Source organism: Aphelocoma coerulescens, chromosome 2 (assembly GCF_041296385.1).
Source record: "Aphelocoma coerulescens isolate FSJ_1873_10779 chromosome 2, UR_Acoe_1.0, whole genome shotgun sequence".
In the NCBI taxonomy this organism is placed as follows: domain Eukaryota; kingdom Metazoa; phylum Chordata; class Aves; order Passeriformes; family Corvidae; genus Aphelocoma; species Aphelocoma coerulescens.
The window spans coordinates 104,603,339-104,628,536 of NC_091015.1; the positions used below are offsets into that span (position 1 = coordinate 104,603,339).

General features: G+C 38.2%; 1 protein-coding gene across 1 annotated transcript in view; it reads right to left on the reverse strand.

Moving 5' to 3' along the window:
• Positions 1-965: 965 nt before the first annotated feature.
• Positions 966-25,198, reverse strand: part of LOC138104909 (dynein axonemal heavy chain 5-like) — a 149,567-nt gene continuing 125,334 nt past the window's right edge. The window contains exons 73-77 of the mRNA XM_069004235.1: positions 24,219-24,407; positions 16,646-16,778; positions 7,976-8,184; positions 2,981-3,202; positions 966-1,640 (exon numbers count right to left, since the gene is read on the reverse strand). Coding sequence (XP_068860336.1) covers positions 1,422-1,640; positions 2,981-3,202; positions 7,976-8,184; positions 16,646-16,778; positions 24,219-24,407 — 972 coding nt within the window. The 3' untranslated portion in view covers positions 966-1,421. The remainder of the gene's footprint in view (positions 1,641-2,980; positions 3,203-7,975; positions 8,185-16,645; positions 16,779-24,218; positions 24,408-25,198) is intronic.

A 25,198-nucleotide genomic window follows, 5' to 3' on the forward strand; every position in this document is an offset into this window, starting at 1 on the left:
GACATACAGCTGCACTGCAGAGAGGTCTGGTGTATATTTTTTGAACAGTTGGTTTCACTTGAAAAGATAATCTTGCCGGCACTGTTGCTCCTCGCTCAGAGGAAAAAAAGGATCCTGTCCCTGTCTGCTCTGTTTTCCAAGAAGAAAGCTGGCACTCTGTACTTCGTTGTGGGTGTGAGTGTGAATATCAAACTTCCTCATGGAAAGAGCCCCACGATTGCTAACTGCAGAGTAAAATAGGTTATGGGAAGGGATTAACTACTTTCTTAGACACTTGCTATAAAAAATTGAAAGTGTTTACATGGAGAAACATGAATCTCCATGTTTACATGGAGAAAAAAAATATTAACAAAGTCCTGACTGCAAGTCTTTCTTTCATATCACCCAACAAAAATTTCTTTTGCTTTGAATTTGTGCTAGTGAAAAAGCCAAACACATTTTCTGCCAATAGCTTCCTGTCTATTGAAAGAGAAGTATCAATCATCCTTCAGTTACAGGGTAGACAGCAGTGGTGGTTAACACAAAAATACTTCAACCATTTCAGGTGAAGTGTGGTGTGTGTGTTGTCTTCTTTTTTTTAAAACAAAACTGATGTAAAATACAGAACAAAAAGCAGTTAAGAGGTTTGAGTTTGCGGGATTCAGGCACTAATGCAAATGGAACAAGTACTAACAGAGCCAAACTGGTGTTTGGATGTGTTATTTTCGTGCTAATAATGGGGGGTGTGCACACCTTCCTTATAAGTGGATATAGGTTTAGAAATTAGTTAATAGGGGCAAAAGACAAACACTCCTGTTTCTATGATTGTTTACATTAAAAAGTGACTGTTCAAGAAAATGGTCGCAGCCATTAGTAAAACCACTCCGCAAGTTTACAAATGCAAAATCAAAGGAACTGTGCACTGAAATATATGCAGATAAACATAATGCTTTACCATGCATTTAATTATCTTGTCATTACAGCTTTAATAATGCTATGGATGATAAGATTTTAACTACAAAGTTGAATTTGAAAATAATTATATCATATTATGAAAAATTCTTGTATTAAGAAGAAAGATAACATCTACAAAAGAAACACCATAAGTTGTCAGAGCAGTTGTCACTGTCACAAGCACTTTTTTACGTAGTGCTTCCATTATGAGCAAGTTAGTTGATTATATTCTCACTTGCTTTATAACAGTTGCCAAATTTACACCTGCAGCTGTTTTCCCTCTGATATTCCCAGGATAAATAAATTTAGTATTTTTGCTGTGAACAGAGTAAGCTGATCTATGTGCAACTAAAATAATCTCTATGTGTCACCTGCTAATTCCCACCCTCCTGTGAGAAGATAGCCACCACTTTGACAATAACAATGCAAGTCATACTGGCTGCAGCTTAATCCTACTTGATGGTTCATTTTTTCATAGCTGTCTGTCCTTATTTCGAACTGCAGAGCAGTGCAACCCCCCTCAAAGTCCAATGATCAGGATTCTGCACTGTTTTCAGATATAAAGAGAAAATGTATGTCAGGTCTGTTCTCCGAGGCTTTTTGTAGACAGGGCAGGAGTACACATTTCTGTGTTGCTTCCTGGGGTCATTCAGCGCCGTTGTGCTAACAGCATACACATGGATTACAGGAAGGCTTGTGAACAGTACCTGAGAATGTTAAAACATACACAGGGCTCAGCATTAGAGAAGCAGAATAGGGTGCCTGAATTCTAAATGCCAGAACTAGATTCAGTGATGCTTCAGCAAAAGCACCAGCACCTCAGCAGACATACACGTGAGAACTCAAGTCCTACACTCACTACTGCATTGACACTAACTTTAAGCCTGTGGCAGCTCAGGGACAACAGCCATCAGGAAGTCTGGTGGAAGCAAAGGAAAGCAGTAGAAATGTGGAAAACTGCACACTGTGGAGGCAGATGGAAAAATGGCATGGTGGTTCTAGGAGGGACAGCAACCATTGTCTTTTTTCCCTTCCTTTGCCCCTTTCACTGATGTTTCCCATTCTTACCCCGCCTCCTTCTTCCTGAATGGCAGGACTGGAGCTACAAAAACCAAGCTGCAACCAGCAACCTTCCTTGTTACCTCTGCACTGCTGACAGTGGAGCGTCTAAGATCCAAGGTGCCTCTTGGGTATTTATCCAAACTTGATCCCCTCAGGTCTTCCACCAAGATAAAGTATTCATTGTCAGGGGATAAAACAGACCCAAATCCAAGAGCAACATGGAACCTTGCTGAACATGCCAGAGCACTTAAGTAAACTCCATGTTTGAAGGGGTCTTTTGACAAACCCGGCAACAGAAGTTACACCTGGCAAGGTTTGGTTTCGAAAACTTTTCTCTCAGTCAGACACAGAAGTGTTTTACCTGTGGACAGGAATTACCTCAATTCCAATTCCAGGACAGTTAGCACTGACTTGGAAAAAGTGTACCAGTGCAGACAATGTCAATTTTCCCTGGACTGTGACTACAGTATCTAATCATTACTCCATAGTTATATTTTAAATCTTAGTCACATCAGTGAAATGTAACTCAATGCATGGATAACTGAGCATAAGCCCAGAACTAATACTCTTCCTCATATTATAAAACAAACACTAGGGATTTCTAGTCAAGAAAACACTGACCTCCATATCAAATCCAGCCCAGGGCTTTGGAAGCTTTGATAAGGTCCCCCTTGGTCAGTCAAAAGAAGACTGACTACAGGTTGCACTATTTTATTCAAACATAACTGTGCTGCTAGGGCCCCTGAAGCCAAGAAGCCCAGCATCTGGTCTGTTCTAGTGCTATGCATCCTAAATTAATTTTCTGACAGAAGCCTTTCTGTTCACTTCTGGTGGGTAAAAAGTCTTTCCTCTTCCCAGCACACTAGTGTTGGTTACCCTCTTAAAACCTGTTGTGAAACCACTGTTGCAGGCACTTGGCATACTTCCTGGTTTTCCCTGAGCACTTACATTATGTCACAGCCTGTTACACTCACTTGATCCTTACCTTTGGTGCTGACTCGATCAGCTTACTGTTCCTGCGGTCCCAGCCTGCCCCTTCGAGGAACAGGCCGTGTATGTAAACCCCACCAATGTCAGCAGGAGGAGGGCCAACAACATCTTCTTTCATCATCTTGGTCACTTCACTGTACAAAACCACACTGTCGAGTTCCCACCCTTTGGCTAAATTCATGCGAGTTGTCTCTTGCCTCATGGCCGTTAGGAATCCCTAAGGAGATACACAGGAATATGACACAGAGGATTTTTTAAAAAGCCTTGAATTTAAACAATTTGCAACATTTTTTTCCTGATGTGACATCAGCTGTATGAAAGATCATCCCGCAGAATTTCATGCACATATAAAACAAATTTGGTAGTGTAAATCCAATGGTTTTCTATATTTTCTCAGCACCATGCATCCATACATAATTGGTGTGCACGCGTTGGTGCTAAGAAGCCCCCAAGTTGTCTTAATTGACATATCAGAAGTGCCTGTAGAACTCACCTCACATGCCTTTTTTACAACCAACCAGATGGAGAGAGGTTCATAGGGCTGCCAGATTAATGCGTTTTGAGAGATTCCAAACACAGGTAATTTCTAATTCCTCTAACACTGGCTATATTATTCATCTTTTCTTATACTGACATTGTAAAAAATGCTTTTCAGGCAACAAATAAGCATTTCACAGAACACAAAGGAAATACCAACTAGAATCATGCCATTAAATACTGAAACACCTCTGACATTGTGCTCAGTGAAAAGTCTTTATCTACTGCAACATCATGGTGTTTTAGACAACAACAAGATAAACCCAGAGCACTTCAGTGGCACAGAATGGAACTAACTCTCTGTTCTAGAGAGCTACAATCTCAGGACATTGGTATAAGCTCTCAAAAGACAAGCCAGGCTGAAGATGCTGGTTAGCTTCCCTGATACAGCTGTCCATGGGAAAGCACAGTGCAGTACATGGAAAGCGCCTTAGTCCTTAGAGATGGGAGGGCAGACTCCTTTGCTGTTCCAGTGGTCATGCTGTAGATGTGCATCTTATTTTACCTTGTAGAAGCTCATTTGTGTAGCGAGGAGGTGAATGAATAAAACACAAAATTGAATATGCAAGAGCAATGAAAAGGACAACTAGGAAAGGGTAAGTTTCCTGACATATTTCAGAACGGGGAATGAAAGCCTCTGGAGACAAAGAAGGGGAGATAGAGAGCACATGAGGAACATACAAAGGTGAGAATTAATGAGCCAACAGCTCCACTAGGAAGAAATCAGGAGCAATGAGGGAATTGAAAAAGTTTTTATTTTTCTTCAATATTCACAGTAGAGGGTGCTCTGTTGGCCTACCATTAGGGCCAAATGAATGGAAAGAAGTCAGATGTGGGAACGCTGGCAAACTGCCTACTGAACACAGGGGCCAACCTGTGGCTGATAGGACTGGAGTGCTCCAAGCACTTTGTAGCCATGCAATACCCTTGAAGCTATGAGAATGTGAGATGACTTTCACGAACTCAGGTATTTCTGTTAAGTTATGGTCGCTTCTCATTAATATAATACCAGAGACCCCAGGACAAGTGTTTTAAAGAGCTTCTGTGATAGCACAGATAATTGTAATTGCATTTGAAGTAGTTGAGAACTCCAGCATATAGCTGAGGGACACAGGATTAAAGGCCAAATTCTTCTATCAGAAATGCCATTAAATGAAAGCAGAATCCTTGCAGTAATTTGTGGAATTTTAATTTGTAGAAACATGCTAGAACCAATAGTTTAAAATACATGAAGTGTTCACTGCCATAATGCCCCAGAGGGCTACTGGATCCCTGATAAACTGAAATATTAAAGAAAGAAGAGCCTGAAGAGGACAGAGCAATGACTGTATTAGGGGAATCAGTTCAAAGGCACCATGGAAACACTGGAATAAAAGTAAGCTCAGAGCTGTGACTTGTCTTCAGGGATAAGGTTTAGATAGCAGATTATTCCTACAGACATGGCAGGACCTATACACTTTCTGCACTGGGACTTTTAATGCTTATCTGCTCATTTGAATGAATCCTAGACAGCGTTTGAAGACTGCAGCTGTGAGCTGGAGGCCCAGCTGGGTGTCCCGGAGTGGGTGAATGGCACAACAAAGAGCAAGACAGAATCAAGTAGCTTGAGGTGCCACTGTACAGCTGAGGGCTTGGCTCACCCCAAAACCCTCTGTCAGGGACATAATGAACCACTTGCCATGACATTTGCTTCGATTTCTGGTAATCCTTTAGTCCTTTGTTTGTTTGGTTTGGTTGTTTATGGTTGGTTGGTTGGTTGGTTAGGGTTCTGGGGGTTTTTTTGTATATGTGTGTTTGCCTTTTCCTGAATTTCTCCCTGTCCAGCTCACCGAAGCCTGCTAAAGCTTTGTCCTTTTGCCTTTAAACAACTCATGTGAACTAACTCTGAACCTTCTAGTGAAGGAAAAGCAGGCACCCATGGAAGCTATGACAAAAAAATATGGAAATCAGTTGTCTTTTGCTCTCACAATCATATTTTCTCCTTTACCTTACTATAGAGGTTCCTTGTTTGTTACTTACTTTGCAAATACTGAGCAAATTATGGCAGGTTTGCTAGAGCTAAGTGGGCACTGAGGAATGGAGGCATTGTACTTCATATTTGGATTAGTATCCACATTGCTTTGGCATCTAAGGGTTGTAGAAGTAGGTTGAGGGTTCATTATGCTGAGTATTACACAAACAGAAAGACAGTTTTGCCTCACAGTGCTTAAAATCTATATATAGGACAAGTGACAGGAACTGGATACAGAGATGCAAACAAGGAAACAATAAAACAGTGTCAGCCACAAAATGGAAATTGGGAGGTAGAAATGAGAAATGCCTAATGTCAAATTTTTGATGAAAAACTCCAGTAACATCAGATTAACTTCCAAGAGGGAAGAAAATTCATGGCATTTCTTGTTTTGTTCACCCCAGTTATCTTGGCCCAATGCAGACACACAAGGGGAATCAGGTTTCTTATACATAGAAGTCTGAGCCAGCCCTCATTTGTATCACTAAAAATAAAGATTAACTTCTGTGAAATTACTGAATTTATCCTAGTGAATAAACAGTCCAAGAGACTGGTCCTATATTATTTTTTATTGCCAGAATGCCTCGTTTTCCCAGTGCTATAAATCTACTTTATTGCCCTGTGTTATCCATGGCATTTATCCATTGACTGTAAAGCAAACAGTGAGATATATGCAAGCAGACAAATGACTTAGGAGCTGCATTTCATCTCACAAATGAAAGGATTTTTCTGACAACTTCTCAGGTATTACAAACAAGCCATTAGAACTGCAGCACTAACACCTCACCACCTCAGCTTGTTTCAGAAGACGAAAATCAATTTTCTTAACATACAAAATACTGATTTTAAACACAGCAATATGACTATTAACAAAATAATAGTTAATTAAAAAGAAAATGAGTCTTTGCTCAGGTGAATTGCTTTTAGAATGAGCCACTCCCACAGGCTGGGTTACAGAAAGTGGTGACTGCAACAACAACCGTCTCATTCTTAAGCTTGTGATTGTCAGCACAAATAAATTTTTTAATCTCTGCACACAATGTATTTAGGGACTTAAAGAACTAGGGGTTATGAAGTGTGTAATTTTTGTATTTCTAGAGGCTTTCTCATTTACTATGGTCTATTAAATCACAATTTGTTTGGGGACATTTTACACTGATTATTTGGCAGCTCTTTTCAGAAATCCAGCTATATGGATCCAAAAAAATGTAGGATGCCCAATTTGGGCTGGCAAAATTTCAGAACTGGCACAACCCCAGAGCACAAAAAAGCCAGCTAAAATGTCCAGTACAAAATCTGTATCAGCTCTTGCTCATCTGTAGTGCAAAAGCAAACATCAACGAAACCAAAAGCCTGTTATTGTTGCATCCAGCCTGATCATTGCAAAAGTTACTTTGAAGTATTTTGGAATGCTGCCATCAGTGTGTTGCTAGCAAACCAAGTATGGAAGCACAATCATTTTATTAGAACTCCTACTCCTCTCCCTCACACTTGAGAACCCTTTGCTCAGGGATTCTGTGAACCCCCTTCCATGCTATAAAGTTGTACCGGCAGACAGCTGACACACAGGATAGATGATAGATGGATATTTCCCAGCAGTAGTCCTAGAGAATATTTGCCACTGTTGCTTTCTCTATTCTAGGCAGCTGTTTCAGCTAGCTTTTGCATTGCTAACAAGTACTGAGATTAAAATACGTCTTTAAAATAGCTCTTTCCTGAGGCTTCATAGAAACCTGTTGGCTGGATACTCTCACAATGACTCATTTCCACAACTCACACTTCCCACAAACATCTGTGAATCATAAAAAGCTTTAATGGATGTGGATAGCTCTGCAGAGAAACTACACATCATCTAGGTATGTATACTTTACTTTTTTAACTCTGCTCTCAGCTGTTCCCTTTTCTGTGTTTCATTTCATGCCAGGTTTTTATTTTAGACGGTGCAGACAAGAGGCTGTATTTTTTATATGTCTCTGCAGACCATGTCTGGCACAATTCTGGGGTGGTATGAATAACAAACCTTCCATTTCAAGGAACTGATTTGCAAGGATTGAGAACCAAGTACAAATCTCTTCTTCCTATGTCAGAGCTCTGGAACTTATCTTGTTTTGTACTCAGAGGGATTTTCATGCAAAAAATAAAAAACAGATCACGGTAACAGAAGAGGTAAAAAAAGGAAGATTAAGTTGAAATGTGAAAGCACGTAGTTACCCAATTTTCTCTTGATTAAAGCAGCCAAAGATGCATTTCATCATTTCAGGAGCATTATTTTGTTCTAGCAAAAATTTCTCCAGTAGATACTGAAGATAATTTATCCTATATTTATGCTAAAAAAATTAATATAGACTACACTTCATATAGTCAATATTAAGTCAGCTTGAAGTTCTCCCAAGGTCTAATTCTGTTACTCAGAAGTTATAAAGGTCAACATGGCAATCTTACCTGTGGATTAAAGAATCCTGTCATCCAGAACTGGTTTGGACGGCCATCCTGCAGCCAGCTGCTGAACTGCTGGTTTCTCTCAAGAAGTTCAGTAAACCAAAATCCTAAAGTAGTTGACTCCCAGGAAATCCTAAACCACAGTTTTGGAATTCTAGCATCATAAATATTATCTAAAGCATCTTGCAATTCTTCTGACATAATTATGGTTCCTGGAAGATAAGCAAAATGTTCCGAATGAACTTTCCCCTAGCTTGCAAAGGCAATTAAAACCTCCAAATAACATTCCGAGTCTCATAAACCCTCTTTTTTTGTGCCTTAATTGCACACCTGTAGCACTGCAGTCTTATCAGTTTGCAGTTAATTTGTTCAAAATTATAAGACTTGATTCAAAGCTAAAGGCGATAAGATAAATGATATCTCTTCTGTTGTTTTGATCAGAAACAAAGATATGTTTCTTAAACAACTTCTCCTTCATACACATTATTTATATTCATTATATTCACAGTGTGTTTGGAATGTGATTAATCATTGAAAACTTTTTTTCTAAATTTTAATGGATCCTACATGCACGATCAATGATAGAGATACACTGTGTAACTCATCTATATCCTAAGCATGTACTGGCAGTGATTATATTCATGAAATTCGCTATTATTAATGATAACTTTGTACATTTCCATTATCAAGATTCTCAATGGGAAAGCAGTAGGTAGAATAAAGCTAGAGGCAGGATTTTTTTTTTTGGCAGTGGTGTTGCATACTCATATATTCCATGCATAGTACTGTTCTCTCCACTAAAATACTGGCATTTACTAAGACAGTGATTTTTCAGTGATTCTCACCATTCCATGTGCTAGAAGTTCCCACATCTGATGTATTCTCAATGGTACTGAGATCTGGCACACTGCCATGCCTCAGGATGACTCCTCTGTTCCAGAAACCGGTTCTATTATTCTGTTATAGAAACTGGTCTGGTAGCCCCAACTTTGATTAAATATTCATGTAATACCAAAGTACAATATATCACCATGCACACAGCTGCTGTAATTGCCACAAGGACAACATAAGATATCAAACAGAATTAGGTGGCTTCCACCACAGAACATGTAAAGGAAAGGGAGGTGGTCTGGGTGACTGCAAACAAGAACTGCAGTGGTCCATCCAAACATAGCCATAAGGAAATGTGGCCTGTAATAAGAAAGCATTTCAAATCCCTTCCTTCCACTGAGGATGACAGGGCTTCAGTTGAGGAGAAGGAAAAGTGTATCCAGAAACCAAACACCAGCTTAATTTTGAAGAATACAGCTAAAACATAAACACTCCTATAGCAGTGTGTGCAAATCTAGTGCTTTCTATGATACATAAATGGCAAATAGGCTTTGATTTCTTCTAGCAGATAATGAATGATCTGCCTCCATTTATATGCACCTCTTTTAGTGCAACAAATTCTTTGAGAAAACCATTACCTTTACAAAACAGTAAATATTAAAAAATACTCCCTATCCTGCATTCTCTGCAATTGCTCTGTAGTCAGGCTCAGAATCACATTCTGCAGTAGCTAAGAGACTTTTAGAACACAGTTAATAAACCTTCTCTTTGGGTATTAATCTTCTCTTGTATATATAACCAAGAGAACCAACATTTAAGAAAGAAGCCACTCCGCATCTTCTCCTCTTTCCTTAGAAAAACATAATATTACACCATACACTTTATTCACCTTTTAGAGACAGAAAATGTGGGAAAAGAAGTCTTGCAATGCATGTTGGTTTCAACTTCATAGGAACCGTACTGAGGGCACAAAACAAGTGAAGAGCATCTTGTTTTAGCCCTGGGGATCACTACCATAGAACTGAGAAAGAAAGAACTCTTTCATCTCTGATTGTTCCTTGTTTTCGGGCTGATATATTCAACTTTCTCCTTTCCTTCTCTATTCTTCTGGGCAGGCTGGAGCTTTTCAGATAGGGAGATACAACCAGTCTCTGCCCTGAAGCATTGTGAAATCCCTTAGGATGCCTGCCTGCTATGACTCAGAGCAGCTGTTGAGAATGTTAAGGCAGAGTGTTCTTGAGGATGAGGTATGTTCACAGCTCTGGCCGGGCCCATATAGCTGCATAAATATTCCTAGTGAGTGGGTGTCATCTCTGGCAGTAGGCATACAGTGCTTGAATTTCAGCACTAAATGGCATCTGTGGGTGTTGGGATGCATTCCTGCAGCCGAAATACTCTGATAAAAATAAAAATAATTAACAAAATAAAATAATTGTCAGAAATAAAATCAGTACCATAGGAGAAAAATCATGCCATCTTTCTGGACAGAAGTGATACAGGTGTTTGAAAAACTATCTTTGATAAATTGAATGAGTAGTACAGTGCCATAGGCTTCTCGTATTTAATTTCTGAGAACCTCAGAGCACTGTACTATATGAAGAGACTGAATGTCCTATGAACCTAACATGACAGGCTCAATGTTCTATGAATCAGAAAGGTCAACTGTTTATAACTTTGTTATTTTGGGGCTTACTTCATGATAGTCCCTTTCTTGAATGGAATAAAGCCCATCTGAAAATGACTGATGAAGGCTCAGGTCAGTTAAAGACATTAGGGCATTTCCATACTTCAAAAATAATATCCACTGTAACCATACTGTTTGCACAGTATACAGAGTTTGGAAATTAGGATTCCCCTTTTTGATTGCCCTAAATTTATACCATCCCCCTTCTAAATCACATATAAATCTATCCAACTGCTGAGTGGTGAATAACCCAAATAAAGCTTTTCAGTTCTGAGGATAACTAATTTTATTGATAATGAAAGTAAATAGTCTGTTCTTTTAAAATGATCTGGTTTTAAGGTGATTCATTCAATAGATATAATGTTTTGAATAGACTACACCAGGAGCTTTTATTATTTCTTGGAGTTGACCCTTTTCACTACCATACCTCCCACAAACTGAATCTGAAAACTGTGTAATTTGTAAAATTTGGATCTGTTTTGAATTTCACATTTATGAGAGTGTCTATCTGAACTAGGAAACTTACATATCTCATTTAAATGAGTAGCTAAAGTTAGGAACAAAGGAAGGATCTTAAATTCCAGCATGAACCAAAAAAAGCCTCAGTCCACTGACTGATTCTCTTCCCACAGGCACAGATGTAAATCAAAAATAACAAGAATAATTATGTAGGATACAAATGAGATGAGAAAAAGTTACTTTCTCCATCAAGTACAGTTTGCCAGTAGCTGATATCATTATAATAAAATTGGAGACTAGCCCTGGAGAACAATACTTGCTAGACAATGAGCCTGTTAAGCTAGCCTGAACAGCACATAAAGAAAAAAGCTCAGTGAAAACATCAATCCATTATTGACTGTCCCAGTTGCAAACCCAGAAGCTGACTTTTTCACACTTTAATTCCCACCCAAGTTTACCACCCAAAAAACCTGCTTTGTTCTTGAAGCAGTCACACCTTGCCTCCACCACCAAGCTCCAACTCCCCCTTCTTTGCTGAACATGTTGAAAAGAAAATACCAACTTGTTTATAACTTCCTAAGGTTTCCTCTCTTTCTGCCTTATGGCAACAGCTAACACTTGCCTGTGTTTTTTCCAAAGCTTTTCTTATTATTCCACACAAAGGCTCAAGGTATAAAAGCTAATGTATATTTTCCTATACCTAATTTTTTTTTTTTTTTTTTTGGCAAGCTTTAGTATGGTTCTGCCAGCTCTGTGACCACCACTGCTGTGCTGATAGAAGTCGACTTCTTTGCTTCAGGCAGTTCTTTGGGTATTTTCCTCTCTCTTCACTTGCAGTGCTTGGGCACTTCAGCATTTGGAGGTGATTCCTGGGAAGTTCTCAGAAGCTTATTTAACTTCATCACGCTGTTTTAATCCCAAGGCCTCTCAACAGTTTACTGGTTTCTTTTGCCCCAGCTCTCCAGAAGAGGAAGAGTAAAACAGGCAGCCGAGACCTGCAATGCACAACACTCTCTCCATGTTTTACTTGTAGACTGGTATTCTCTCCAGCTGCATCTAACCTCTGCCCTGGTCTGTTTTCTCTTTGTTTCCCATCTTTCTTTTCTGGAGCAGAATCCTCTGATTAAATGCTTCAAGTCAGAAGAGATGAGAGGGACTAAGAAACTTGAGTAGCATGCAATTTTTCACATAGAAAAGCATAAAATTCCTAGATTCTCCTCAATAGCTAAATCCTTCAGTCAGAAAGATGGCAATTTGAAAGTAACCTTGCAAATTGTTCTGAAAATTTACCAGCTCTAGAACTAAATGTTCATCAAAGGATTGAAAATAAAAATTTTAAAGCAGTAATTTGAAGATGAAAATACACACACAACTCTACAAAAAAGGTAATACAAATTACTACCCTGAGCTAGACTAATACAACAGGCAGATGAACTCTATTCTGCAGTTTGTCCTTAATGTGCAGTGTGTGTTTCTAAACAGTTGTCCTGGCCAGCGTCATGGCAAGCATATGTAACACCTATTAAGAAGTTCAGAAATGATGTGCCACACTGTGAAAGACAACAGGAGGGATTCTGGCATTCTTATCAGGATGAGAAGTAAATAATGGATGAGAGCTGCTGAGCCAAGAGTAACTACACCACAAGACATACTAGAATCATCCCTTCTATTCCTCAAATGATGTCCCCATTGTTACATTCCATTACTGTCTTTACTGAGTGCTCTTAATCACTTTCAAATAAAATCCTCATCCAAAAATGATGATCTCTACAAGCCCCCCCCCCCACACAGTAGAACTTAGTAAAGGCAAGAGCCCAAGATCTTTCAGTCCAAAATTCTATTACCACTGTCAGCAAGCCAAACTAAACCTTTGTTAGTGTTAGCAGTCTTACACCATTAAGAGTCAAAATAGAATTTAGCCAGACAGGGGGAATGAGTCCACACTTCTCCCTTTCATGGGAAATTACCTTTGCTGTGCACTCTGGCAAGACTAGTTTCCTGAGCTTCACTTTTTCACCGTGTAGGTTAAAATAAATTACCAGCTACCTCTTTTGACTCTTTTGGACCTCATTTATATCCCTCTTATAAGGTGCTACATGCAAGGAACAGGAATTCCTTGCAGTATCAGGATGCAAACACTACTTTCAACTTCATGGTATTCTGAGTTGGAAAAAAGTAGCAAATCTTTACCTTGGGCTTTACACACAAGTTTGTGTAGGTGACATAAAAATCCTACACAACTCCTGTAACATGTGTAGAACTACATTGCCATAGAACTGCCGTTTTTTCAGGAAACGTGTTGACAGGAAAAGGACTTCTCTCTCCTCACTCTGCAAATACTGTACATACAGCAGTGATCATGTGGCTCATATATGACATGAAAAGATAAAAAATCCAAGGTTTCTCAGGTGTTCTTCACTTGTTCATGAAGTAGGCAGCTTAGGCGACTCCAAAGGATTAGTTTGAAAACACAAAGCTGTAAGGTACCAGAAACCAGGACCAAGTGGATGCAGTTTTATGACCAAAGTTGAATCTAGATATAAGCAAATGAGTTAAGCATTTGTTTCTTTCACAAGAAGCCCTTAAACACAATGTTAAGTGGGTTAAAAAGAATCAGGATTGAAATCAAACTAAAAGCTACACTTATTTCCATTGCCAAGGATTTGATACCTACTTTCAGTGCTACTACAAGTATGCTCCACTTCATTCATGGAAAACACTCCCACAGAATCTCTCTTCTCACTTCATTCACCAAGAGAAGACACATAAAAATGCTTACCACTCTTATTCAGTGCATGGAGAAATAAAGACAACCCCACAAAATCTCACAGATAGACCACATTCAAACAAACTCAAACAAACTCTTAAGAGGCTAGGAATAACTGGATGGGTCATTAGATTTTACTGCATTTAGAAACACTATCTTCACTAGTGGGAGAGGGGGTTTGAAGTATACACTCTACATGTAGAGTGAGGGATTAGTATTCTGTGCAGAGGCCTCTACACCACCAGAGGCAGGCAGTAAGTACACAGGAACTTAATAGCTCAGATACTGCCCTAAAAGGAATGGTCATCTTCTGACAGGGCTCAAGATCTGCTGCTCATAACCCATTAAGATGTGGCATTTTTGGTGCAGATCCCATGTCTTACTTCTCCTTGTCCCTGAAAAGATTTCTCTGTTTGGAACATGGCTTCTATTTAGGGCACTCGAGAGGACACCCATCACTGCTGTGTTCTGATTTATGGTGAAACTCTGTATTATGCCAACTGTGAAATAAACTCTGGGCAATCAATAAGTAATTAAAGCAGAAGTAATGGTTGGGACATAAGTGAGAGTACAATGTGCCTCTACGATCTAATTACTACAATTTGATCCAGAAAACGTATTCCTCTGGGCAGCAGTTTATTGGTGGAGATGAAAGCTTCTGGGGCATATTTGCCAACAAACATGTTGGACACATGCTGAGCATCCTCACCCCTCCCAAAAGCTGAACACTGCTTAATCTGCCCTCAGGACAGAGGGACAAAACTGTCTCTGCTAAATCCTTCTACATCCCTCATGTTCAGCTGCACATGGGCTCTCCCTGAGGAGGGATTTACATTACCTCAAATGTAACTTGGTGAGCAACATCAAAATGACAAGGTCCATCCATTCACATCCAAACTGAAGAATCAGATATTCAGACTTCCTTTCACAAACCTACATGACACAAGCTAAAGACGCACTATATTCTTAAACACAAAATTCATTTGAAAGGTTGGGTCTGCCAAAAGTGGGTGCTGGGACCTTAACAGGTTCACGAAGCCAAAGCCAGATACATGAGCTGGGCAGATGTAAAAAATCACATGACCCGTTTGAGCAGGCAGATCAGTTTACCTCATTGTAAAGAAAAAGAAGCACCTCAGATGACCTGAGATTGCAGTTGACTAGTTTTGGGGGAGAATCTAGTGTGAGACAGCTTGGGGTTTTCCCTTTTGCTGAGGTAGAGTGCCTAAATGTTCTTTCCATCCCCTAATTAACAGTCCACCATGTGCACTTGATATATCATAAACATGCCAGAAGCCATTAATTGTTATTTTTAACTATACATCCAATTTTGTTTTCAGAGCAATTTTTCACTATATTTAACTTGTCTGTCCATAAGAAATTATGTTTTAGAGAACTGCATGAAAGTTACAGCATTAACTTGATTAAACATCTGGCAGAAGACTGTGCCCACTGTGGAACTGAATGTGAAGTGCAAATAAATTATGTTACTCATCCACCCCTCTGCAGAATATTATACACATCGAGAATTTAAATATATCTGTCACAATCAAGGAAAGATTAACACTTTCTTGGATGGAAAATATTATTTTTATTTACTTGAATAGGGACTCTATTCACACATAAAAGGGAACTTTCAGCTCAGGAAGAAAGGACAATTGTTTCTTCCAGCTTGATCTTTACATGTATTATTACAGGATATGAAAGTTTATTAGCCTTGGGCACATTTATGAACCTCTTTCCTAGATTCAGATTATAGGCACGAGGTTTCTGAAGCATGTATTGTTGGCGTAGTGTATCATGCAAGTGATAGGAAAAAAATCCCTTTTGATTCTTGTGTAATAAAAACACAAATTAAAAAAAATCTCCCCTCATGAAAGACATTGTCAAAAGACTGGAAAACACCAGTTAGACAGATTACAGTAATGCCATCAGCTATGTCAGAAGGGACTAGTTCTGAGGCATTCTGACCTGCTCCCTGTGAGGACAGTTTGCTGTCTCAGATATTTTCTGTCTCTCTGCTAGGGAGCAGCACACTTGGGTGAGTTCTTAACCAGTGGAATCAACCCATTCCTGCTTCATTTTAATTTATTGTTAATTCAGAAGCTTGGCTGAGCAACAGTATACTTTCCTTCCTGGGTATTTCAGCTCTTGCAGATGAGCAAAATAGGAAGTGAAAAAAAAAGCAGATGGTAACATCATTATCCCTTCTTTTTCCTCACTCCTTTTCTGGTCCAATTTTCCATCTGCTTCTAGTTGCCTCTACTCTTGGTTTATTTTAACTTCATTCACCATTGCTCACTTTCAGCCAAATACTGCCATCTCTGAGAGATACAGAGTGCTGTTGCCTGTCTCCTGTGATGCCTCTCTCTCTCTTTTGACTGACACTGCCACTCACTTCAGCTTCCATTTAGAGACATGCCATTTGGTATAACCAGTTTCACAAAAATGTCAAATTTCACCTTAAATTAGAGACTTTATCACCTTGACTCTTGAGTTCCCTGTCTTTCAATTACTTAGCAGCAACACTTCTACCTTGTTCTATATCATTATGTCTCAGCTTCATTTCATAAATGACTTTGGTACATGACCCGTGGACCTAATCACACAATTCAGGTCCTCTGAGCTCTGTAGGATCCTAGAGAGGATCACAGAAGTGACATAGTGCTGAGGGACATGAACTGCAATACTGGAGCACCTGCATGCAGAATAAATTTAGGTGGAGTGTCCTTAGAGATGTAATCAGGAGATTTTAGGGACTAGAATTAGTGGTCATATGATAAAGAGAGAGAAAAAGAGAAAAACTGAGTGAGGGAGGGAACAAAAGAGAAAGGACGGAAAGGAGGGGCAATATTTATTTAGTTATATGGCATAAGCAACTGCTAGCAATAAATATTGCACCTCAATTATGATTTTTGATATTGTAGCTTACCATCAATAGCCAATTTGAGATCAGTCAGTGTAGTTCGAACTCTGGATATAACAAGTTGCATGCGGTCAATTTCTTGATGGAGAAATATGTTTATGGGCTGAGTAGCTCCCATCTTTTGAAGCTGGGCTTTCACCTTAAAAATAATAGTGCAATGATTATAAAATCTGATCTCCTGTTTCCCATGCAATAATTTTTGAAAGCAAAAACATTTTCAGAAAAGAAACTTTTTAGTAACAGATGGCCCTTCAAGCCCCGTGCCAACTGTAAGATTTAGCACACTGTGACTCATTAGCTTACCAGAACGAGCTCCTCCATCATTCTAAGAAGGGAAAGTTCCCTCTTTTTGAAGGGACACAGCAGTTCCTTCTGTCCTTGTTAGGCTGCAGGGTCTTAGATCTTATAATAAAAAAACCCACATGCCATACAAAAGCACATTTGATGGTAACTTCTTCATATTTCCAAATTGTGCTAGGTGAACTTTCTCACCTTTTCTTGCCCTGCTGAGCTGAAATAATGCAACAAATGGAGTTCCACTTAACAAGCACAATGATATGTAAAAGCTGCTACTTTCAGTAGCCTGTGAGTCGTTCATGAGACAAGATGCTCATGGATACATTACTAGAGAGGCAAGACTGCCAGAAATAATACAGATGCCACAGAAATCTGTTACACCATTATGTGCACCGTTTTGCAAGTAGGAGCCTTTGGCCTTTTTAGGTTTTAAAGATAACAGTTTCTCTGAAATTCAACAGAGAATATTTTCAAAATGGAATCAGTTGCCTATGTTAGTTAAGGACATGACATAGTAACAGTAGCAACAGCATTCCCTGTCTTGCTTTTGCAAATGATGTGTACGGATTGTGCTTCAGACATGCACTGCGTGTTCCATGTATATCAAAGATCACTGTATATAACAGTGAGTGAGAGAGGGGTTAATGGCACCTGAAAAAATCATGGTGCCCAGATCCCACACAGAACCAGAATTCTTGATTTTTCAGACTTTTGACTGTTTTTCCCCACTTTCAGAAAGCCAGTGGCTCATATATCTCATTGTATACATTATTATGTATACTATACATTTTATACAAATAACAAACATTGCTAAAGATTTAATTATTAGACTGAATAGAAAATTTCTGCAAGATGAATATCATAGAGCAGTTGAGTAGTTACAATCACTAGTATAAATATGCAAGTGCTTTGGCAATTTCCAAATCTTAAATTTCAACTCCAAGTCCAATAAAATACTCTTTCTCAACTTTCTGCGCTATCCTCCTTGGGAGACAGCTATCAGCAAGGTTATACATCATATTTTAATCACAAGGACCCGTGGGTTTGTCAGACAGAATGTCCAAGAAATAGGTGCCAGCCAATTATGCTAATGCTTTGCAGTGTGACAGTACATTTTACAGACTGAATTAATGCATTCTGCCTGTGAAAGAGAAAAAAATACTAAAATCAGCTATTACAAGACTAGAGCTGAGACAATAAAGTTTTTGGATAACCCCCACAATGAAGTATTCTGACTATTTAATACAAAATCCAGGCAAAACTTCTGCTTTCTGAAAAATTTACATGAATTGGTAATTCTTCCTCTTGACAAAAAGGAAAAACATTTGATTTATTTTTTTCAGAATACTTAGAAGTCTAGTGCATGCCACTAATAAGAAAGGAACTATGCAGAATATAGTCTGTGCATGTTACCCTTTAAATAAGAAACACACTTTTTATTTCTAGTCTACAAAGCATGTGTTCTTTTTGAGGAGCATTTAGAGGAAAAATTTCTCCCATTTGAGGAAAATTTGTATGGAAGATATTGTTAAAGGGGTTATTTTCCAAAATATTGATATTTATGAATCTACAAAGAGGAGATGAAGTAGAGATTCTAAAATATTACTGCACTGATAATAGTACAATTTAGCTAGTGAATTCTCAGAATTTACACATTCTTCTGATCTACTTTCATGTACCTACAAGAACACCTGTAATGTTTTGAATAATGAAGCCAACCAATAAAGCAGAAATTTGCTAATCCAACCTAGATATGCTCACAGCATTCAGTCTGGAGCACCAAGCATAACTAGACATCAAAATTGAAAAAAATTACATACTTCTTACTTTATTGTATACAAATCAATCCTGATCTGTGGTGAGATTTACTGGACATAACATAGTGCATTTCTTGGAAATCTTGCTGCAAAGGCTCTTTGAAACACAAGCTCTGAGGTATGATTAACTAGTTTTGTATTAGAATTCTTATCAAGCAATCAGATGACTTACATGCAGTGCTGTATTTATTATGACATAAAGAGTTGGATACTGACTCTCAGAAAAAAAAATCAAAAGACAAAACTCATTAACCAAAATAGCCTTTCTGAGATTAATATACTAATTCCATAAAGCCACTTAGAACATCTCCTTTTCATTATGCAAACAGCTATCACCTAACATAAAACAATGTGATTTAAGAAAGGAGTTATTAAAATCATAATCTTAATGGCTTTGTTTACATGATTTTGCAATGCATATCTCTACTCTGTTAGATTCCTTTATGCATATTTCTTAACTGTCCTTGGGTCACCAGCTTCTTTGTCACCACATACTTTATAGGACTATCAGTAGAAAAGTAGTTGCTGAACTCATGCCATGATCATTGATCAAGTTACTGTAGTAGTGACTGCCTATGGTTTTCAGTAAATGCTATTATTTTCAATCGGACTTAGTTACTTGCTACATTCTTTGTCAGCAGAAATGGGAAGTCCATCACTCTGTAGATGGACAACCCAAAACTCTTTTCAAGGGGTGCCAAGGACCCCTTCCTTGTTGTACACAAAGAAGCAGACAGTGAAATATGAAGAAAATAGAGGAAGCTCTAGAGCTGGATGGCCACCATATCTGATAGTGGTAATAAGTAAACCAGGGACGTATTACAGAATCTTCTATGTCAGTGTTTCAGTTCAGACCCGAAATTTTTTATTTGGGTTTTTTTTTTGTAGCAAAAATCCTGCACTGAAAACTAGATTCCAGGCACACAAAGGTCTTAGCTTCAAATTAAACTAACCCAAAAGATGCGCTTCAGGGATTCTAAGGTACTTCAACCACTAATGCATTCAACCTACAGCCCAGACTAGAGTTAGACCAAGGCAAATTCCCCAGTAAAACATCTAATGGAGGCCTGGGGTCCTCAGATGAATTCCTATTTCCATGCAGTGCTTACTAATGTAGCCATAGCCTTAGAGGAATTGGAGCTAAATTAGTGCTACAAAAAATATTTAGAGAAAAAACCGCTGCTACTTGCTATTCCCTAGAAAGCTGTTTTTCAAGCTGCAAGGACCATTTTCATTGTAAACTTCTCTGTGTGAGAGGCTGACATTTATTCTTGCACCTGTCTTCACTCACAGGGACTGACTGGACCTAATCATTTTACCACAAATTTCTCTGTAACCTGCGAGGTGAGACCCAGAAGCAAAAGGGGTCATGAAAGCAGAATTCTTACTTAGAGCAAAACGAGGACAGTTTTAGGTCAGGAGGAAGGTTCATTTTACTTTTCCATCACCTGAGCCAAACCACAGGCTGAGAAAGCATGCAAAGGTTACTCGCTTTGTTTCTACTCTTTTGGATAAGTTACTTGACTGGTGAGAAGCATTACAAGAACAACAAAAGAAGCAGCATATATCATGGGGTAAAATGGTCGCCCTGTTTTGAAAGTTGTTGAGACGGAAGTCATTGCCAAAGGCTAATAATTGAGAAATGAAGGCCTTTCTGTGACAGCCGGAAATTTCTCTGGATTCACAATGTATCAAGAGAAAATACAATCCCGAGCTCTGAATGTCAGCAAATAATTGGTTTTGGTACCATCTGTCCCTAACCCAGTCTGTTGGGGTTGTAGCTCTGTGCAAATTCACTCAACATATTCTAAAAGGAGCCACAAGAACTGCTCTAAGGTAGCAAAGGCACCTGCCACTTTCCCTGAAGAGAATTTGCTTTTAATTACCTTCATTGTTCCCAAAATTTTTTGTTTTCTCCACTGGTAGTATCTTTATACCTAGCTTTTCAAAGACTAACGCATCACAGCCTTACTGGAGCACAATATTATTCTAAAAGCAAACCCAAGCTCCACTGCGGGGACTAATGAATGTTTCTCTTTTTACTGCTCTTTTCCAATGAGGCATGCATATAAACTCTTTTTCTGACATATTCCCTCACTCTCTTACAATTTAGGATATTGGTTTTATTTGTTTCAGATCTGTTAAAATGATCTAGTATGCAACAATGTCCAGAATGACCAAATGTTGATTCAAATTGACAAACAACTGAACTCATCTCATTCCCTTTTTTTCCCAAATGTCTCAGGAAGTAATTACATAATCCATTTCACTCCTTATACTTGCAAGTATAATTTCATTTGCCATATTGTAGCTCCTGCCAAACTCCATTGCTTCTTCCCTCAGAGAATATATAAACTCTCCCTTCTTTTCTGCTCTGATTAATGAAATTCTTGGTTATATGTTAGTGGGCATAATATTATTTTTTTATTTTTGTATTTTAGACGTTTGGGTTTGGGGCTTTTTTCAGTTTATGCAAACTCCATTTAAAAATTTAGCCTTCTTTACAGGTCACTCCAGCCATATCCATGCTTTCTAAGAGGCTCCAGAATAATAGTGACAGTTCAGATGAGAAATACATTTGATATAGATTTTTTTTTTGCTTATTATGTAGATGTGGCCACACTCCTGGCACATAAGCAACAAAAAAGATGTGGAACTGGGCACTAATTGCAGAAAAGGGAAATTCCCCTACATCAGAGAAAGAATTTGTAAAGACCAAATCAAGTTCTAAGATGTAGAGAATGAGACAAGTTCTAAAATGTAGAGGAAGAAACAAAGGGTAAATTCACTAGGCAAACTGAAGAAAGAAATATTGAAAAATCAGGCACTGGAAGAAACAACACCAAACCTCATAACACTGCAGAAGTAAAATCTGAAGTTGTAGTGCAGCTGAGACAGCCAAGGAGGTATACAGAGGAATACATTATTAGCAATAACAAACTCTTGGAAAATGAACAGAGAATATTCTCTGGATGGTCAGAGCAAAGGAATGACTACCATGTTACAGAAACAAAGAATAATTTTTGGATGTTTCTGTGGAATAGTACCATCTCATCCACCAGTAACGCGGACTGAAGAAAAAGCATGTAAATAGAGTGGTATGATTAATCAAAGTGAAGTGTAATTCACAGATCAGGATGTACAGAGCCTTAGAAAACTTGATAACCCCACAAAGAGGCATTATCTACATTTACTGAGCTCAGAATGCATCTACAAGAAATACAGAATCAAAAAGTAGATTCAACAGCACATCCTCTGTGCAAACTCAAATCTCCTTGGTTGAATCATAAGAGGACAGCTGTCAGGCAAATTAAAGCCAAAGAAGTTTCCTTTGAAGATCATAGAAGATGTAAGAGAAGCAGTACAGAAGCAAAGAAATGTTAATTCTAAGCATCATTGTAATGATGATTACTTATAAGAAGATAAAGCCCCTCATGTATGATTGGCAGATCATGAAAAAAGATAATAGTTTGTCATACTACTTGATGATGAGAGTGAAAGAGCAATGAAAACATTGGTGGTGATTTTTTTTAATACAGTCACATGGAAAAGTATGTATTACACCCAAATACAGCAGTAAAATAGAGAGAGACAAGAGTGAAGAATGGAATATCCAAAATAACCCTTTCAGACCCTTTGCCCTTAACTACAGCCCCTGGCTCCAAAACTGGTGGTCTCCAAAGCTAAGACTTGATGAAGTGACTGAAAAGGGGAGGCCTCCTTTATGTGTGGGTTGTGTGCATAACCTACCTCAGTGAGTAAACCAAGAAAGAAAGAAAGAAAGTGAGTGAGACTAAGATTAAACAGAAGAAATACCAGAGAAAAACAGTATTTGCTCAAACCATTTTGAAGTGAAATTTGGATTAAACAAGTGTGTGTGCATTTTACATGACTAAAAAGCACTGCACAGATTTCCCGGGGGTAAAACCTGAGGTTAAGACCACCCTCTGGTTACAATATAAAGTGCAGTAAGTACTATTGATGTTTTCTAAGTATTGCAAATTCTTCAGGAGGAAAAAAGTTGGCAGTTTAACAAGGAAAGGAAGAAATAGTCCTTTGGAGGATTTAGCAAGGATATTGTAAAAACTTAGCTCAATACACATATTACAAATATGGCAAAAGCATACATGCTATCCAGACATTCAGTATTTTACTACTACTGTAAATGGAAAAAAAAAATTAAGGAGCTGAATGAAACTAGAAGAATCTAACTCCATAAAAAAGCTTTACTCTGATTGGAAGGATAAGGGAAGAGGACTGAGAACAATTTAAGGTGTAAATAATAGTTGTAGATCCAACATGAAATTTATTACATTTATTACATTATTAATTATTATTACACTTACTAGATTTCATTTTATTTTCTATTTCTAATATTTATTCATTATTAAATAATAATATGAAAAATAGAAAACTGAACTCCATTCTTAATAAATTCTACAAATGAATTATTTATATGCTATCACTAAGAATCAATAAGAAGGTGACAAAAAATGAGAGACACAAGCAGGGATGGATGGAAAAATAACAATATGGAGATAGATGCTAGGAAACCTCACCAAAAAAAGTTGCAGATCATAAGTAGCTTGACAACAAGGGAACGAAAAGAGAAATTCTGAGCTGAATTATGACAGTACAAAAGTGGCTATTTATACAAGACACATTAAATCTGAGATTAATAGTAGAGGAGAGGACAGGAAATATTGCCAGGGTCCAATACTATTAGTTGTTACTTAGGTGGACATTCTAAGTTGGCCAGAGAAGAAAATAAAGCATGCATAACAAGTTGCAATTCATACTGAGCATTTTACAATCTTGAACTACAACTGGGGGGGGGGGAAGGCAATATCAATGCAAAACAATTGTAAAGAATAAACTCATGGAAATGAGGGCTTTTCAACATTTAGCGTTCCTGAAACACTTGGCAAGAGAGCAGATCCTACTTATAAACTGATGCAAGAGTCTCTATGCTGGATTTTTCCATTTAATGGGACTGTTAATTAAAACTGCAAGAAAAGATTGACAAAGATACCTCTTATGGCTCAGACCCCAAAAAATCTGGAGCATGAAAAAGTCAGTGATAAAATTCACTCTTCATCATGGTGGTGTCATAGTGGGAGTAGGTAAATTGAATGCTGTAATCACTATAGGATCACCAGTCCTTCAGAAGAAGACACCGGGCTCCTTCTGTAAGCTTCTAAGGAAAGCAATAACTTTCTGAAGCCTTTAATGGGTCTTCTGAGTTTAGGTGACTAATTAAGTGGACTGTGGCATTTGAAATAAGTATTTCTGAAGTAGGAATATTTTAGATAATAAGCCAAAACAGACTTATAAGCCCTTATGCATAATTTTAAGACCTTTTTAAAACACATGCCAGTTAAATTTAAGAAGCTCAATAAAACTTATAAAACACAAATGTACATGCATGCATGCATAAAACATCTGTTTTATAAAGTAGCACATACCTCATGAGGGTTATAGTCGGGAGGTAACTTCTCTAGCATCTCATCAGCAAGACGCTGCACCATTGCTTCCCGGGTTTCTCCCCCTCTAGTACTGCTGTCCTTAGGCTGGATGCTCACTATGGTACTAAATGTCTCATTAGCCAGGTTGGTCTGGTAAGTTATATCTGCATTAGGGTGAAGTCCAAATACCTTAAAGTAAAATGTAAAAAAAAATTTGGGGGAGGAAAGTGATTTTTCTTCTAAAAGTATATACATGAAAGAATGCATGAAAATGGATAAGCAAGGAGGAAAATTCTCAGCTCTATGAAACACTAGATATGAACAGGTCAGTGGAAGTTCATCCATTTAAATGGCCCAGGACCAAACCCAAATTACACAAAACATTAACATAGGCTGCATACGAAAAAGTGTTTTCATTTGTATCAGTGGGGGTTTTTTAACTGATCTGGGTATCTTCACATGGATCATGCTGTTGTACCAGCTCAAGTAGATTCCTCTGATTATCAGACCAGTCAACACTTCTAGCATGTTCTGCTTTACTCAGTCTCTTAGGTTTATAAGGCATTTAGCATGGTGAATAAAATAATACCCACATCTGAAGTACTTAAAAATGGTGATATATATAGGATATTTTATGGTTTATTTATTTTTGCTTGAAGTTGCCCCCTCCTTATTTCTCCTTCTCCTGAAATTGAGTTATTTTATTTAAGATACAGCTAGCACAGAATTACTGCAAAGCTGCCCTTTGTCTGAATGATAATAGCTTTTTCAGAAACTTCCACTGAAATATCAGTAAGTCTATAATTGTCAGACTGACAATTGCAACTCTTCTCCAGGAGGAATTGTATGTACTGTGACTTATTTCACCAGCCCTCATTTAATTATAGCTATTACATATCTCTTACAAACTTTGAACCACTGATCCAACAATGAGGAAGGCTTGCCCTCAAACTGAGCACAAAAGCCAAGCAATCTTCTGT